General features: G+C 44.9%; 1 protein-coding gene across 1 annotated transcript in view; it reads right to left on the reverse strand.

The window, feature by feature from the left end:
- Positions 1 to 4,752: 4,752 nt before the first annotated feature.
- LOC127572972 (ovomucoid-like) overlaps positions 4,753 to 16,634 on the reverse strand; it is a 72,890-nt gene continuing 61,008 nt past the window's right edge. Inside the window, exons 2-3 of the mRNA XM_052020709.1 lie at positions 8,293 to 8,414; positions 4,753 to 4,820 (exon numbers count right to left, since the gene is read on the reverse strand). Coding sequence (XP_051876669.1) covers positions 4,775 to 4,820; positions 8,293 to 8,414 — 168 coding nt within the window. The 3' untranslated portion in view covers positions 4,753 to 4,774. The remainder of the gene's footprint in view (positions 4,821 to 8,292; positions 8,415 to 16,634) is intronic.

Here is a 16,634-nt window from a genome sequence, read left to right on the forward strand (position 1 = left end):
TTCTAGAGCTGTTCATTCACTTATTCTAGAGCTGCTCCATTCCCTCCATTCTAAGGAATGATTCACTCCCATTCTACAGACCTTCTAATTACTGCCCTTCTAGAGCCCTTCCATTCACTCCGCATTCCAGAGCCTCTTCATTCATCACTTAGGCAGGCATGGCAGTATAGTGGTTAGCATAATGTTATTACATCGCCAGCGACGCGGGTTCAATTCTCGCCGCTGTCTGTAAGGAGTTTGTACGTTCTTTCCGTGTCTGTGTGGGTTTCCTCCGGGTGCTCTGGTTTCCTCCCACATTCCAAAAGACGTACGGGTTAAGAAGTTGTGGGCATGCTGTGTTGGCACCAGGAGCCTGCCCCCAGAACACTTGACACAAAAGATTCATTTCACTGTGTGTTTCGATGTACATGTTACTAATAAAGAAATCTTATCTTACCTTCTCAATTCTACAGAGCGTCCAATTGCTCACTATTCCAGACCCCTTCAGTTCCCATGCCACTCTAAAGACCCTCCACTCATCCCCCATTCTTTAGACCCTGTAATCATTCCCCATTCTAGAGCTCCCCTTTCACTTGTCATTGCAGAGCCTCACTGGTCACTCTCCATTCCAAACCACTCAATTCACTCTTCATTTCTAGAGACACCAACGATTACTCATTCTGAGCACCCAATATTCTTTTCACATTCTAGAGCTCAACTATTCACTCCTCCTTCTAGAGCCCCTTCATTCTGCACTCTAAAGAGTCTGCATCCACTCTACATACTCAAGACCTTCCATTTACTTTCATTCCAGAGACTCTGCATTCATCCCCCATTCTAGAACCATTCTATTCACCCTTCATTTTAGAGCCCCGCCATTTGCTCCCCATTCTAGGGCCCTGCCAATCACCACCAATCTGACACCCTCCATTGACATTCAAGATCACTACCTTCACTCCCCATTCTATAGACCTCAATTTACTCGCCATTCTGCAGCATCTTCAAGCACTTCCCTGTTTTAGAACCTCCATTCACTCCCATTCTGGAACCCACCCATTTGCTCTCAATTCTAGACACTCTTACTTCACTCCTCATCGTAGAGCATCCCCATTCACTCCTGATGATAGACTCCACCATTCACTCCACATTCTAGAGCCCCCTCATTTCATTCCCCATTCTAGGCATCCTCCATTTACTCCCCTTCTAGAACCCCCATTCACTTCTGATTCTAGAGATCCCCACTCCCCATTCCTGGGTTCCTCTGTTCACTCCCCATTCTAGAGCCACAACATTCACTCCCCATTCTACGGACCTCAATGTACTTCCCTTTCTACAGCATCTGCAAACAATTCCCCATTCTAGACCCTTCCATTCACTCCTGTTCTGGAACCGTTCCTCTCATTGCCATTCTAGATCCTCTCTGTTCAATCTCCATTCTAGAGTCCACCTGTTCACTCCTAATTCCAGACACCACAATTCACTCCACATTCTAGAGCTCCTCCTTTCTTTCCCCATTCCAGACTTCTCCACTCATTCCCCTATCTAAGCCCCCTCCCTTCACCCCATTCTAGACACCTTACATTCAATCCCTATTCTAGCACATTCCAGACTGCAGGAGTTTGTGCTGACGGATGCATTGAAGCTCAGTGCAGCCAATGCAAAGGCTGCGTGGGGAAGGACCACAGTCTGGGCTCCTTCCGCTACAGGACATGGAGGGGCAGAGTCGGGTGGGGCAGCCCCTCAAACAATGAAAGGGTGTATCACCCCTGGGGACCACATAAGGGGCAATGGTGCTATGGTTTTAAAAGAATAAGTTTACACTATTGAATGTAATGACCATGAGTGTAAAAGTTTTGCTCTGTTTCTTTGTTTATATTTTTTTATTTTAAGGAAAGTTTATTTTTGAAATTAAAAATGGTGGAAGCAGATACAACAGCAACGTTTAAGATGCATTTAGACAGGCACATGAACATGAACACATGAATAGAGGGATGTGGATCATGTGCAGCTAGATGGAATTCGTTAGATTGGCAGCCTGGTCAGCACAGATATGGTGGGCCGAAGGGCCTATTCCTGTGCTGTACTGTTCCATATCTAGATGTCTTAAAGAGGAAGTACACGGTTCTTCAGTAGAAAATGTGATGACATAGTACAACACTAATGTAATGTTACTACAGGAGGAATTAATCTTTGGCATGTGGCTAGGGACAATGACTGATCACTGTTAGTGATTCAGGAGTTAGGGAATTAAGTGAATATACCATGCATTAATTCAATCAATAACCCGTCTCAAAGACAGCTTTGTAAGCAAACAGCACTGTCTACAGAGCACAGGCTGCTGGCCCACAGCAGGGGGCTGACTGCCCAAAATATAGTTTGTAAGGTGATGGGGGTATGTTAATTGACCTATGACAAACAAGGCAACTATGGTTAAGTTATTTTGCACCATTGTGGCTGAGTTCCAGGAAATGTGCAGACCAGACTGATATTGTCACTTAGCACATCAAGTGTGGCCACAGGCAAATTTGCTCTATCAACAGTTGGGATATTTGTGTACTCAGACAGTCAGCCCTCACAGCATTAATGTTGGGTGTCTGGGATCTCTGTCCTCAGAAGTTTTATACCATCCATGTAAATTACTTTGTCCCAGCAAAGGTGTTTGAACATCCAGAGGTGTCTCCCATTGTAGACATGTAACTCAATGGAAGCATTGTCAGACTCAAAATATTGAAGTAAATGATGCCATTGTAGTTATTGAAATTACATTGAATCACCTGCTGTTACTTTTGTTCTCAAGTGTATTAAAAAATGGATGTACTTTGAATTTGGGAGACTACTAAGAGGGTCTCCAGAATACCTGCTTGTCGTGATGAATAAAGACCATTTATATCACAGCTTCAGTGTCTCTCCAGTGACTCAGTTCATAGTCACGACAATCACCAGTAAATAGGAATATTTTTATGACCGTGCAGCATTCATGCCTCAATGCCACTGCTTTTTCTAAACAGGATGGATCAATTCTTTTGACAACCGGAGAACTTTGGTCTTGGGCAAAAGCTCTGTGATTCAGAAAATAAGTACAGCAGAGATCAATGTGCATTATGGAAGTACAATGCACAAAGATCAGGATGAGAATAATTATTGCCTTTAGAAACACAGCCATGGTGTCAGACATGATGAATAGTGAAATGTACAAATTTGGAATTTATAATTTTTCAGAGGAAGTGGCTACTAAACCATAGCTGATGAAGTTGACAACCAGTAATGAGCAGTAGTTCATGATGGGCTGCATGAAGATATTGAGGAGCATTGTGGCAGAGAGAGAAAAAAACTTGACAAAGACAATGTGGAAAGAACCCATGATAGGTCTGGCAGTTCAGGTGAAGGCAGCTCCTCTGCTGAATTCAAAAGAAGTGGCAATTCTGTAACGAGAAGGCCAAATCCTTCAAGCATTCCCCCTCCCAGCTGGAGCCCTGGTATGAGACCGGAGTCCTTACCTCTGAATCATTGGGTTGTAGTGTAGCGGTTGCTACCGCGGAATAAAACAAGACTCTACTCGGAGGATTGCCAAACAGAACTGGTTTATTTTCCCGCCTTGCGCGGGCCCTTTAAGGGAGAATGTTCCTGCCCAAAACAACCGGTAATGACGTAAGTCCTACGTCATCAGGACTTTCCCGCGCGTGGGTTCTCCCCGTCGCTCGGAAAGACGAGGCCCGCCGCCATCTTGGGCCTCGCCGCTCCGACGCCGCGCGACCCGACTGCCGAGCCGGTTCGCCCGACTAGACGGTGAGTCGCCACAGTAGCTTCATTTCCTACCTCAGAGACTTGAGCAGAATTATTTAAGTGGTTCTGAGATTGAACTGCACTACCATCATTTGACAATTTAAACAATGGGTTGCCAGTTCTCTCAGGTAGATGTGTGACACTATTCTGTGGCCAATATTTATTCCTCAACCAACATTGCCATAACTAATTACCTGGCATTGCAATTTGGGGACTGTGCTGTGTGCAAATTGGCTGCTGAATTAAGTGACTGCATTTCAAAAGAACATACAAGGTCATTGAGTCATTGTCTTTCAATTGTTCAGCAGACAATGTAACTATAAATGTGTTTTATTACACTGTGGATCTTTTTGTTTTAATCAGCTCCCACATTCTCAGAACATAATCTGGACTTCACTCTAAAGGCTGCATCATTGGAGGTGTCCTCTTTCAGAGTAGTTCAGGTAGATATTAAGGGAGCCCCAAAGTTATTTGAACAAGAGTTGCAGGTTCCTCCAATATCCTGGCTAAACACCTCTCCCATAACACCACAGAGATCAGATAAACTGCTTACTCAGATCATAAACTGTTTGTATGACCTTGTAAATAAATTGCATGCATAACAGAGAGATATGAAAGGTATGTAAAATATGATACATCCAAATCAGTTCCTTCTTCTGCTATTCCATGTAAATCATTGCCTGATAAGAAACAGCAACTTCTGTCAAACATTTTATTTAAAAACAACAATGCATGTGAAGAGACTACAAATTGAAATTGGAAAGCTATCTAATATTTAACAATAATGGTTTAAATATATACTTTAAGAAGTAAACAATGATCTAAAAAAAATTTCATCAAACCACGTACAGGATTTTTGATTGAGTAACTTCACTGTTAGCAGCAACAGCAAATGATGTTGTCATTCATTCACTGTTGAAGAGACAATGGTGGTCAATTGGAGTGGTCAAATTATCACATCAGTCTGATGCTTAGATGGGATCTCTCACTGCTGGTCTAAGTGAAGATGAATTTAACAATTTCCGTACTTCTGAATCTTGATTTTCACCCTCGTAGCCCTGTACGTAAAAAGAACATCAGCTTTTCTGAGAACAAAGGCACAGGTGTCAGGACTAGTGGCATTAGGATGGTATTAATCTACCTTTGCCCAATCTGTCAAACCATTCCAAAGGTTCATTTTTGTAAAATGTTAAGATTTTGTATAGTTAACACTTAAAAATTGTTAAGAACCAATCAGGCAGTTAAGGGACTTATGCATGAAGTGAATGTACATCTTCCTAGTCTCAAACACAGTTAACATTGAAATCATAACAAGTTAGCATTGCTGTAGGGGATAAGAGCAAACAGGCAACCTGAGCTTTTCTTTCAATCCCTCTTGAGCTCTGGACTATTTTCGGTAGGAATTAGATGAGAGATTAGATGAGATCATGGTAAGGATTGAACCTAGATTACTGGAGCTGTAAGGCAGCAGCTCTACCATTTGCATCACTGCGCCATTCTTATTCAGCTGACAGTTAAATATTCTTTCAGCTTTACTGTGGTCCCTCCCCTGATCACGTTACATCATGGAAGACTGTATCAACACGTGAGGCCTTGCCATGAGGAGTGAAGGCTGATCCTGATGACAAATTCCTGCTGCCAAATTGCCCTAGGTTAGTACAAACACTGGGCAGCTTTCTACTGACTGCAGGTTCTGAGCTATGTTTAGCACCATATCATGTGACTTTGGCCTACTAGGAAATTCCATGCACCTCAAATTGAGCTACATCACACACATAACAATGATGCTTATTCCTTGAGAGGATGTGGGTGTGCCGGCTATATCAGCATCTATTCCCTATACCTTGCCTCCCATGAACTGTATGGCTTACTGAGCCATTTCAAACAGCAGGTCAGAGTCAAGAACCTTGCCATGGGTATGAAGTCACAAACAGAATGGTTACGGACAGCAGATTACTGTTCCTGAAGGACATTAGTGAACAGGTGGGTTTCATGACAATCTTTTATGGTAACCATTAGCTTCTGAATTCAGATAAATTTAATAGCTTTAATTTAAATTCCTCAGGTACCATGGTAAAATTTGAACTCAGGACCCCAGACCCACAGGGGCACGGAGGTGTTAACAGCATAGCATCTTGACACTGATTTCTTAGGAAGGGAAGAAGAATCCAGTCTTAGCAAGAATGTAAGAACATCTCATAGTTCCACCTATGCCTTGCAACTGTAGAATTAGGCACACTCTAAAGATTGTAGATGGCAAAGTTAAGGAGGATGCAGGAGATTATCACTGTGTTGAATGAGGTAGAGCCGGTGGTGTTACTGGACCGATGCAAGGCACCTACTAATCCCAGTATTGCTCAGTCATAATTTCAGGAGATTGAAATCTCACCAGGTCTGTGTACCAGTGAAGTGCAATGTCCAAGCAAGATCATCTACATGAACTATTTGCGGTTTTGAAGAATTCCTTGCAAGGTCTGGCAAAGAGGCAAATGCCCAGATGTGTTCTGAAAGAATGACCGTCTACTGTGGGCTACTGGGGATTGTCTGGCACTACATACAATATCTGCTGTGGATCCTCAGAGGTACTGGCCACAGGTAAAATGAGGAGCGATGAGGGTGGTATAGTGAGGCAGCTGGAATAGCTGGTTCCCCACAGCTCCAGCAGCCAGGCTTCAATGATCTCCAGTGTTATCTGGGCAGAGCTTGCACCTTCTCCCTGTCACCACGTAGGATTCCTCCATGTGCTCCAGTTTCTTCCCACGTCCCAAAAGATATACGGGTTGGCAAGTTAATTAACCACTGCAAATTCACTGATGTGTAGGTGAGTTGTAGAATCTGGGAGGAGTTGATAAGAATGTGATGAACATAAAATAGGATTGGTGTAAATGGGTGATTGATGGTTGTTGCAGACTCATTGGGGCAAAGGGCCTGTTTCCGTGCATTGTGAATCTTTGACTCTATACCTCTGTTCACACCACTGATAAAAAAGCATTAGGCTGACATGATGTTTTGTATTATATTCAACATATTAAGTAGCATCATAGGTGCCTGAAGTTCTACTGTCAGTCAGATATTAAGGCAAACAACAAATAACTCCAGATGCTAACTTTCAAGCCAGTCTCAGTGTGAATATACAGGACTGTCTGTATTGTATTCATATTCGTGAAGACAGACAAGGTAAACATAATCTAAAACTGGCTAAAATTATTTTAGTAATAATGACCACTGCAAATAGTCAGCTACAGAACCAGTACATGGCAAAGACAAATATTCATCAAGCATACATTTCATGTCAACATTGTTACTTATAAATTACTTAAGGTAAAACCATTGGATGAACAGTAATGTTCATTTGAAATATTAAAGAGATAATGTGATTTTGTGCAATTGTTCAGAGAAACCCTGGAGAGGCGGGGTACTGATGAAACAATTTGCCATCAACTTTTTCACTCTGTTGTACAAGGTCAAAATGTATCCCAATCTATGCGAAATGGACATGATCAACTCAAGAATGGACTTCAATTTATATAGCCCCTTATCAAATTCTTCTTAAGAAGATTTACTTGTGCAGGCAAACTCAGCAGCCAATTAAGTGTGCAATTAGTCATCTATCAGTGGAAAAATACTGACCAGGACAGTAGTGATTTTTTACACCGAGAGTGATAGGTGCCTGGAATGCACTGCCAAGGGAAGTGTAGAAGCAGATATGATAGCAACGTCTAAGAGGCATTTAGACAGGCTTGTGAACAGGCAGGGAACAGAGGGACATGGACCATATGCGGGTAGATGGGATTAGTTTAATTTGGCATCATGGTAGGTGCAAACATGATGGGCCAAAGGGCCTGTTCTAGTGCTGTACTGTTCTATGCTCTGTGTTTTATGTTCAGTCAATATTGGGTGCATATTTTTACATGAAATAGGCAGGAAAGCACAGTGATGCAGTAAGTAGTGCTGCTGTCTCACAGCTCCAGTGACCTGGGTTCGATCCCGATCATGTGCTGACTGTGTAGAGTTGGCATGTTCTACTTGAGGGCTTTTCCAGGGGTGAACTTGTTTCCTCCCACACCCCAAAGACATACTTGTTGGTAGGTAAATTGGCTACTATTGGGTGGTAGGAGACCTGATATAGACTCGCTGGGACAAATGACCTCCTCCTGTCAACAAGAATTAAGAAGAATACAGCCAGTGCAATTAAAGTATTTCATTGGCTGGGAGCTGGGACTGCAGTACTGTAGCTCTCAATCTCAATATGTTGTGCAGCCTAGCAAGTAACTCTTCTGGGAGCGTGACCCTTCCAGGGTGGAATAAGCCACGGGCAATGGTTTAAAACAAACAGCAGTGATTTGGTAGCACTTTTCTTTAGTACTCTGCCTGATTTTCTTTCCCATGGCTTTAGTGCTACTCACTAAACCTAGTATTCTAACCCTTCTTCTGATCTCCAACCCCAACCAGTACTGAGTAGGTGCTGAGCTGTATAAAGCTTCCACTCAAGTTTCTACTTTTAAGAGAACATAAAAAATGTTGTTTTACCAAACTGCAGCACAAAGTCGACATTCATTGCCATAGGTCACCCCATTAGTTCCACAGACCGGTGCGCGGTTTTGATCACATAGAGGAATCCTCTTAGGTATGTCTTTACAATACGGCTGGATCTGAAGAGAAAGGCAAGTGTAACACTTCAAAATCTAGGCTGATGACATGAACAAGGAGTTAAATTTTGCACATCTTACCTCCATTTTTAGTTCACTTGCTGCAACTGGAAGAATTAAAATAGTGAACAATGATTACATAATAGACACCAGCTTCAATCAGAAAAATGCAAAGTACATGAAAACTTCATTAACAACTTAAAAGTTTCACATTATGCAAAATTACGTAGACAAATTCTTACAAATTATTGTTATGATGATTCCACCAAAAAGTTAATCAAATAGCAAATTCCATTCCATTTGTGAGAATACGAATGGAATTGAGGGCAGGCACGGTAGTGTAGCAATTAGCGTAACGCTATTACAGCACCAGTGACCCGGGTTCAATTCTGGCCACTGTCTATGAGGACAGAATGTTCTCCCTGCATCTGCGTGGGTTTCCTCCGGGTGCTCCGGTTTCCTCCCACATTCCAAAGGCATACGGGTTAGGAAGTTGTGGGCATGCTATGTTGGTGCCAGAAGCGTGGTGACACTTGCGGGCTGCCCCCAGAACACTCTACGCAAAAGATGTATTTCACTGTGTGTTTTGATGTATACGTGACTAATAAAAATATCTTATCTTAGGATGCCATCCCTTGCTCCCATTTTCTGTGTCTCTGCTGTATCTGCTCTCAAGATGAGGCCTTCTATTCCAGGACACCTGAAATGTCCTCCTTTTCCAGAAAATGTCGCTTCCCTTCTGCTGTAGTTGATGGAACCCTCTCTTGCATTTCCTCCATTTCTCAGACTTCTGCTCTCACTCCCTCCCCCTCCAAACAGAAAAGAGAGAATTGCCCTCATCCTCATCTTTCACCCTACCAGTCTTGACATTCAGAACATCATCCTTCATCATTTCCTCCAGCTGTGATGAGATCCCACCACCTGCCACATCTTCTCCTCCCCACTCCTTTCCGCCTTCCACAGGAACCACTCTCTCAGTGTCTCCCTGGTCCAATCATCCCTCCCCACCGAGCCCTTCCTGACCCCTGGCACTTTCCCCTGCATCCACAGAAGGTGCTACACTTGTTCCTATACCTCCTTCCTTACCTCCATCCAGGGACCTAAACACCCCTTCCAGGTGAGGCAAAAGTTCATGTGCACCTTCTTCAACCTCGTCTACTGCATTCGGTATTCCCAATGTGGCCTCCTCTACATTGGAGAAACCAAGCGCAGACCGGGCGACGGGTTTGCAGAACACCTGCACGCTGTCCGCAATGGCCACCCCGAGCTCCTGGTTGCATGCCACCTTTCAACTCCCCTTCCCATCCCCACACTAATCTGTGGGATTCCCAAACTGGCATTTTAACAACCAGCTACTGGAGGATGGGTGATTCCAGGTTTTGTCCCATTGGTTCTGGGCCAAATGGAGGAGGAAGCAGGAGGGCTTCCCTCCTTCAGGCTGTGGTGGAATGAGGGCAATCGATCTATTCCTTCCGTCAGGAGTATACGAGGGGGTCAACCAAGAGGCGAGAATCCTAGGGGGAGCTTTGAGAGGGAGGTGCTTGACTGCTCAGGCCAAGCTGTCAAGGACCTTGCCCTATGGCAGACGTATAAAAAGAAGAAGGGACCTGAAGTTTGAGAGGTCCCGAGGTGTGTAAATGAAGTCATGGATCTAGTTCCCACAAGGTTTGGACCATGATCTATCCTGAGAGGATGCATGCAGAGTTTTGTGGGAGGACCTACCGAAGGTCAAAAGATAGCAGAAAATATTATTGACAGGAGCTTCATGGAGGTGGTTGCACTAGAGGTTCAGCTAGATAGGTGGGTGACTGCCAGGAGGAGCTTCAAGTAGTGCAGGAATCTTCTGTGGCTGTTCCCCTTCTCAAACAAGTATACCGTTTTGAATGAAAAACACTATGATGCTGGAGGAACTCAGCAGGCCAGGCAGCATCTGTGGAGAAAAGCAGGTGGTCAATGTTTCGGGTCAGGACCCTTCTTCACTGTTCACTGCCTGCTTTTCTTCACGGATGCTGCCTGGCCTGCTGAGTCCCTCCAGTATCATCGTGTTTTTCTTCTAGATTCCAGCATCTGCAGGCCTTTGTTTCTCTAGTATACCGTCTTGGATACTGTTGGGGGAATGGCTTCTCAGGGGAAAGCAATAGCAGCCAGATCGGTGGCACCATGATTGGCTCTGTTGTACATTAGGGAGAGTCGAAGTGAAAGCAAGTGGTAGTGATAGAGGATTCTATAGTCAGGGGTACAGAAAGGCTTTTCTGTGGCCACGAGGAAGACTCCAGGATGGCGTGTTGCCTCCCTGGTGCCAGTATGAAGGATGTCTCTGGAGAGGCATGGGACATCCTGAAAGGGAAGAGTGAGCAGCCAGAGGTTGTGGTTCATATTGGTACTAACGACATAGGCAGGAAGTGGGATGAGGTCCTACAAAGGGAATTTAGGGATTTAGGCAGAAAGTTACCTCTAGGGTTGTACTAGAACAGTGCAGCACAGGGACAGGCCCTTCAGCATTACTCCCTATCCACATGCCAGTTGAATATGTGGCTAAAGAACTGGTGTAGGACAGAGGGCTTCAGATACCTGGATCACTGGGCTCTCTTCCCAGGTAAGTGGGACCTGTACAGTAAGAATGGATGGCACCTAAACTGGAGGGGAAACAATATCCTTGCAGGGAGGTTCGCTAGTGCTGCTCAGGAGGGTTGAAACTCGCAGGCAGGGGTTGGGAACCATAGGTCAGCAAGTAGAGGGATTGAGGGGAAGGTAGAGGTCAGGTCAAGTCAGTCTGATAGGAAGAACAGGCAGGGCTGGCTTAATGAGCACAGTGTGACTGACCGATTAACGTGTATTTACTTTCATGCAAAGAATATAACAGGTAAGGCAGATGAGCTCAGAGCCTGGATTAGAGCATGGAACTATGATGTTGTAGCTATTATTAGAAACTTGGTTGAGAGAGAGCCAGGACTGGCAGCTCAGTGTTCCAGGGTTTAGATATTTCAGACGCGATAGAGAGACATGTAAAAGAAGCGGGGGAGGTGAACGACCGATCAGGGAGAATGTCACAACGGATAAGTGAGGACATCTTGGAGGGCTCATCCAGTGAAATAATATGGATAGAGATCAGAAATAAGAAAAGTTCAATTACTACGATGAAGCTTTACAATGGGCCTCCCAATAACCAGCAGGATCTAAAGAAACAAATGTGCAGGCAGATTATGAAAAAATGTAAAGACAACAAGATAGTTGTAGTAGGTGATTTTCATTTCCAGAATAATAACTGGGACACACTTAGTGCCAAAGGCTTAGACGGGGCAGAATTTGTTAGGTGCATCCAGGAGGGTTTCTGGGGAGGGGCAGTACGAGACCTTGTACTGGGAAATGAGCCTGGCCAGGTGATTGAAGTTTCATTAGGGGAGCATCTTGGGGACAGTGATCATAATTCTGAAAGTTTTAAGATAGTTATGGATAAGAATAAGACCCGACCTCAGGGAAAAATGCTTAATTGGGGGAAAGCTAATTATAACAGTATTAGGCAGTAACGGGGGAGAGTAGATTGGGATTGGCTGTTTGGGGGTAAGTCCACATCTGACATGTGGGAGTCCTTTTAAGGCCAGCTGGTTAGAGTTCAGGACCAGCATGTTCCTATGAGAATTAAAGATAAGGTTCAGGCAAGGTTTGGGAACCTTGGATGATAAAAGACATTGTAAGTTTAGTCAAAAAGAAAAAGGAAGCATAGGTAAGCTTAGGAAGCTGAAATTGGACAAGGCCCTTCAAAAATATAAAAAAATCAAGATAGAACTTAAATAAGGAATGAGGAGAGGCTGAAAGGGATAATGAAATGTCTTTGGCAAGTAGGATTAAAGAGAATTCCAAGGCATTTTATACAGTACGTATGTTAGGAGCAAGAGGATAGCTAAGGAAAGGGTAGGTCCACTCAAGGACAAAGGAGGGAAAGTCTATGTCTGGATCCAGAGGAAGTGGGCAAGTTCCCAAATGAGTATTTTGCATGCATCGGTATTCACCAAGGGGAAGGACATGGATGATGGTGAGATTATGGAGTGGTATGCAGATCTTCTGGGGCATGTCGATATTAAGAAGGAGGTGGTGTGGGGTCTCCCATGAAACATTTAGGTGGGTACGTCCCCAGGGCCTGATGGAATCTATCCTAGGATACTGAGGGAGGCATGGGAAGAGATTGCTGGGGTCTTTGACAAGACCTTTGTATCTTTTTTAGCCACAGGTGAAGTCCCAGAGGACTGGAGAATGGCCGGTGTTGTTCCTTTGTTTAAGAAGAGCAACAGGGACAAACCAGGAAATCATAGGTTGGTGAACCTTACCTTGGTGGCAGGAAAATTATTGGAAAAGATTCTCACAAACAGGATTTAGTCACACTTGGAAAATTGTGGACTTATTAGGGAATGTTAGTATGGTTTTCTGAGGGGGAGGTCCACAAATTTGATAGAGTTTTTTGCAGAAGTGATGAAGATGGTGAATGGGTGTAGGGCAGTGGATGTTGTCCGCAAGGATGTTTGTAAAGCACTTGACAAGGTCCCTCGTGTCTGGTCCAGAAGATTAAGTCACATAGGATCCACTATGAGTTGGAAGGCTGCATTCAAAATTGATTTGGTCATAGAAGGCAGAGATTAATGGTAGAGGGGTGCTTCTCTGACCAGAGGCCTGTAACCATTGTGTTCTCTAAGAATCAGTACTTGGACCTCTGCTATTTGTGGATCACATAAATGATCAGTATGAAAATGTAGGTGGTCTAATTAATAAGTCTGCAGACAACACGAAAACTGGTGAAGTTGTGGATAGTGAGGAAGCTTGTCAAGGAGTACAACAGGATATAGGTCAGTTGGAAATGTGGGTGGAGAAATGGCAGATGGAATTTAATCCGAACAAATGTGAGATTTTGCATTTTGGGAGGTCAAATACTAGAGGAAAGTATACAGTAATTCGCAGAACCCTTAGGGGCATTGATGCAAACAGAGATATTGGGGTGCAAGTTCATAGCTCCCTGAAAGTGACAACACAAGTAGACAGAGTGATAAAGAAGGCAGACAACATGCTTGCCTTCATCGGTCTGGGCATTGAGTGAAAAAGATGGGAGATTGTGTTGCACCAGTATAAAGCTTTTGTTAGACCACATCTGGAGTATTGTGCGCAGATCCGGTCACCATGTTAAGGGTAGGATATGGAGGCTTTGGAAAGAGTGCAGAAGAGGCTTACCAGGATGTTGCCTGGATTGGACTGTATTTGCTACAAGGAGAGGTTTGACAAACTTGGATTGTTTTCACTGGAGAATAGGAGGCTGAGGAGTGACCTGATAGAAGTCTTTAAAATTATGAGAAGTATCGATACAGTAGATAGAGTCTTTTTCCCAGGGTGGAAATATCAAATAGTATAGGGCATAGGTTTAAGGTAGAGTGGGAAAGTTTAAAGGAGATATGCGAGGTAAGCTTTTTATCCAGAGAGTGGTAGATGCCTGGAACACACTGCTAGGGGAGGTGGTAGGAGCAGGTACAAAAGCAATATTTAAGACGATTTAGATAGACATGTGAAGAGGCAGGGTAGAGGGATACAGACCACTTTCAGCCAGATGGGATTAGTTAGATTGGCACCATGGTGCAGACATGGAGGGCTAAAGGGCCTACTCCTGTGCTGTACACCTGTTGATGTAAGCCTAGGAGGGGCCAATTGACTGGACGCTCCACTGATGTTGATGGAGCTGACTGTATGGTTCTTCCATGCTCTCTGGGAGATCTGGGTGATCTCCCCTCTTAAGAAACTGTTGCCCAATCTTTCTCCTCAGCATGGATTACAAAGTCTTTGCCTGGGTCATGTCAACTTCCTGGGCTCTGGGTGAGGCCACGTGATCCACCCTGACTAGTCCTGTGTGGGCCCAGGCCACTCCATTCAAGGCAATGTTGATTTGGTCCGAGATTCCCCTTTTTTAGAAGGGTAGTCTGTCATTTACCTTTCTCTACCTTGACCAGGAGAAGGAATTCAAAAGGGTGATTCACTAACACTTTTCCAGGACTCTGTGAATTCAGACACAGATCTTATTTCATGGACCAAGTCCAACTTTTATATGCTGCCAAACAGTGTCTGGTGAAAGTTAATGGGTCCTTGACGGTGCCCTTTGCCTTGGGGAAGAAGTGCGTCAGGGATGCCCCATGTCTGGACAACTATATTCCATCTGCATGGAGCCTTTCCTGTATTATCTCCGGAGGAGGTTGTCGGGTTTTGATCTGCATGAGCCGGGCATGGAGGTCGTCCTCTCAGCTTACACTGACGACATGCTCCTCTTGGTCACAGATCCTGTTGGTCTGTGGAGGATGCATGAGTGCCAGTGGGTTTTTCCAGCCACATCCTCCACATGGATGAAGTAGGAGAAATGTTCCAGACCTTTGGTAGGTCAGTGGCAGCTGGACTCCTTGTCAGATGAGATGAGCCCATTTGTGTGGAATTCCGTGCACTTTCTCTATTAGGGAGTCTACCTGAGCCCTGTCAAGGTATTGGTACTGGTTTATTATTGTCACTTGTACCAAGGTACAGTGAAAAACTTGTCTTGCATACCGTTTGTACAGATCAATTCATTACACAATGCATTGAGGTAGTACAGGGTAAAAACAATAACAGAATACAGAGTAAAGTGTCACAGCTACAGGGAAGTGCATTGCAGGTAGACAATAAGGTGCAAAGTCATAACAAGTCCATCTCATCATATAAAGGAACCGTTCACTAGTCTTATCACAGTGGGAAAGAAGCTGTCCCTGAGCCTGGTGGTATGTGCTCTCAGGTTCCTGTATCTTCTGCCTGATGGGAGAGGAGAGGAGAGAGAATGACTCGGGTGGGAGGGGTCTTTGATTATGCTGGCTGCTTCACCAAGGCAGCGAGAGGTATAGACAGAGGGGAGGCTGGTTTCCGTGATGCTAAGGGAGCCTGGTTGAAGAATAGGAGCTAGAAGTAGGGTGTTGGACACAACTGCTCCAAGTGCTTTTCTACAAGGGCTGAGCATTGGTCATAAACCAACTGGTGATCCCAATGCCATACTGGTTGGTCAGTTTTTTTCTCACTCCCTGTTTTTGTTGCTAATGTCCGGAAGAAACTGATGGATTTTTTCTGGGACAAGAGTAAAACCCTGAGTCTCTAGTATGGATCTGAGTCTCCTGATAGAGGAGGGAGGTCAGTCGCTGGTGTGCATACATATCCAGATGGTGACTCGTCTTTTGGACCCTGTAGAGATACCTGCAATAGAGCATCCTCACAGATTGCGTGTTTTGGCAATGTATATCTTCCGTCAGGGGCATTGGTTTAGGATGACACACAGCTCCAAGTGGCAAGGTTCTGCTTGCACTGCTCTGCCATGGTCGACTCTGCACTGGCAGAGAGAGGTGTTCTAGCTGCCTGAATGCCCAGACAAAGGGACAGACCAGATGGCGAAGGAGCAAACTGCACACCACAGAGGCCCTTGGCTAAAGCCTCCAGTAGTCCCATCATAGTGGGTGTCAAGACTGTTCATGGGTATAGGGTGACCCCAACCAAGCTAACCCCCACAAGGCCAGAATTGCTCATCAGACCCAAGCCCCAAACCCCTCCCCAGGAGCCAGTCCCACATAATATGAGCCATCTCCCAGAAATGCCCTCACAGTGTGGAGATGTTTCCTGCACAGGATATTCCTGCATGCTCTCCATTTCCTTGCCCGTATCGGCCATCCTGACATGTGGTCCACTCTGCCATCTGGCAGTGAGGGGGTTTCCCAGCAGAGTCCTCCCCCTTCACATTGGGGACATGAGGTGAAAGGTCCTGTACAGAGCAGTCTCATGCTCTAGATTTTTCAGTTGGTTCTCAGACTCCCAGGCCACCTGCTATTTCTGTGGCTTGGATGAGTAAATGTCTTATGTTCATATGGAATGTCAAAGGCTGAGGACCCTATCTGAGTATTTGAAGGGGCTGCTCCTCAAGTTCTGGTTGCATTCAGCCCCATGCTCCTGATCTTTGGTCACAGGGAGAAGTGGGGCAGGTCAGCCGGGGGACCTGCTTGTTGGTGTACTCCTGGGCTCCACTGCCAGCCATTCACAGGTCTAGGCAGTGGGCCATCGAGGGGTGTGTATGAGCTGACTGCCTGCCCCTCTTCCAAGGACATGTCTGTGCCTGGATGTCCATGGTGTCTTGTCCATTGGCTGGGTGGAGGTCTTCTGGGACTAATGGACATTGCAGGGGCTGGAGTG

Source organism: Pristis pectinata, chromosome 7 (assembly GCF_009764475.1).
Source record: "Pristis pectinata isolate sPriPec2 chromosome 7, sPriPec2.1.pri, whole genome shotgun sequence".
NCBI classification, from domain to species: domain Eukaryota; kingdom Metazoa; phylum Chordata; class Chondrichthyes; order Rhinopristiformes; family Pristidae; genus Pristis; species Pristis pectinata.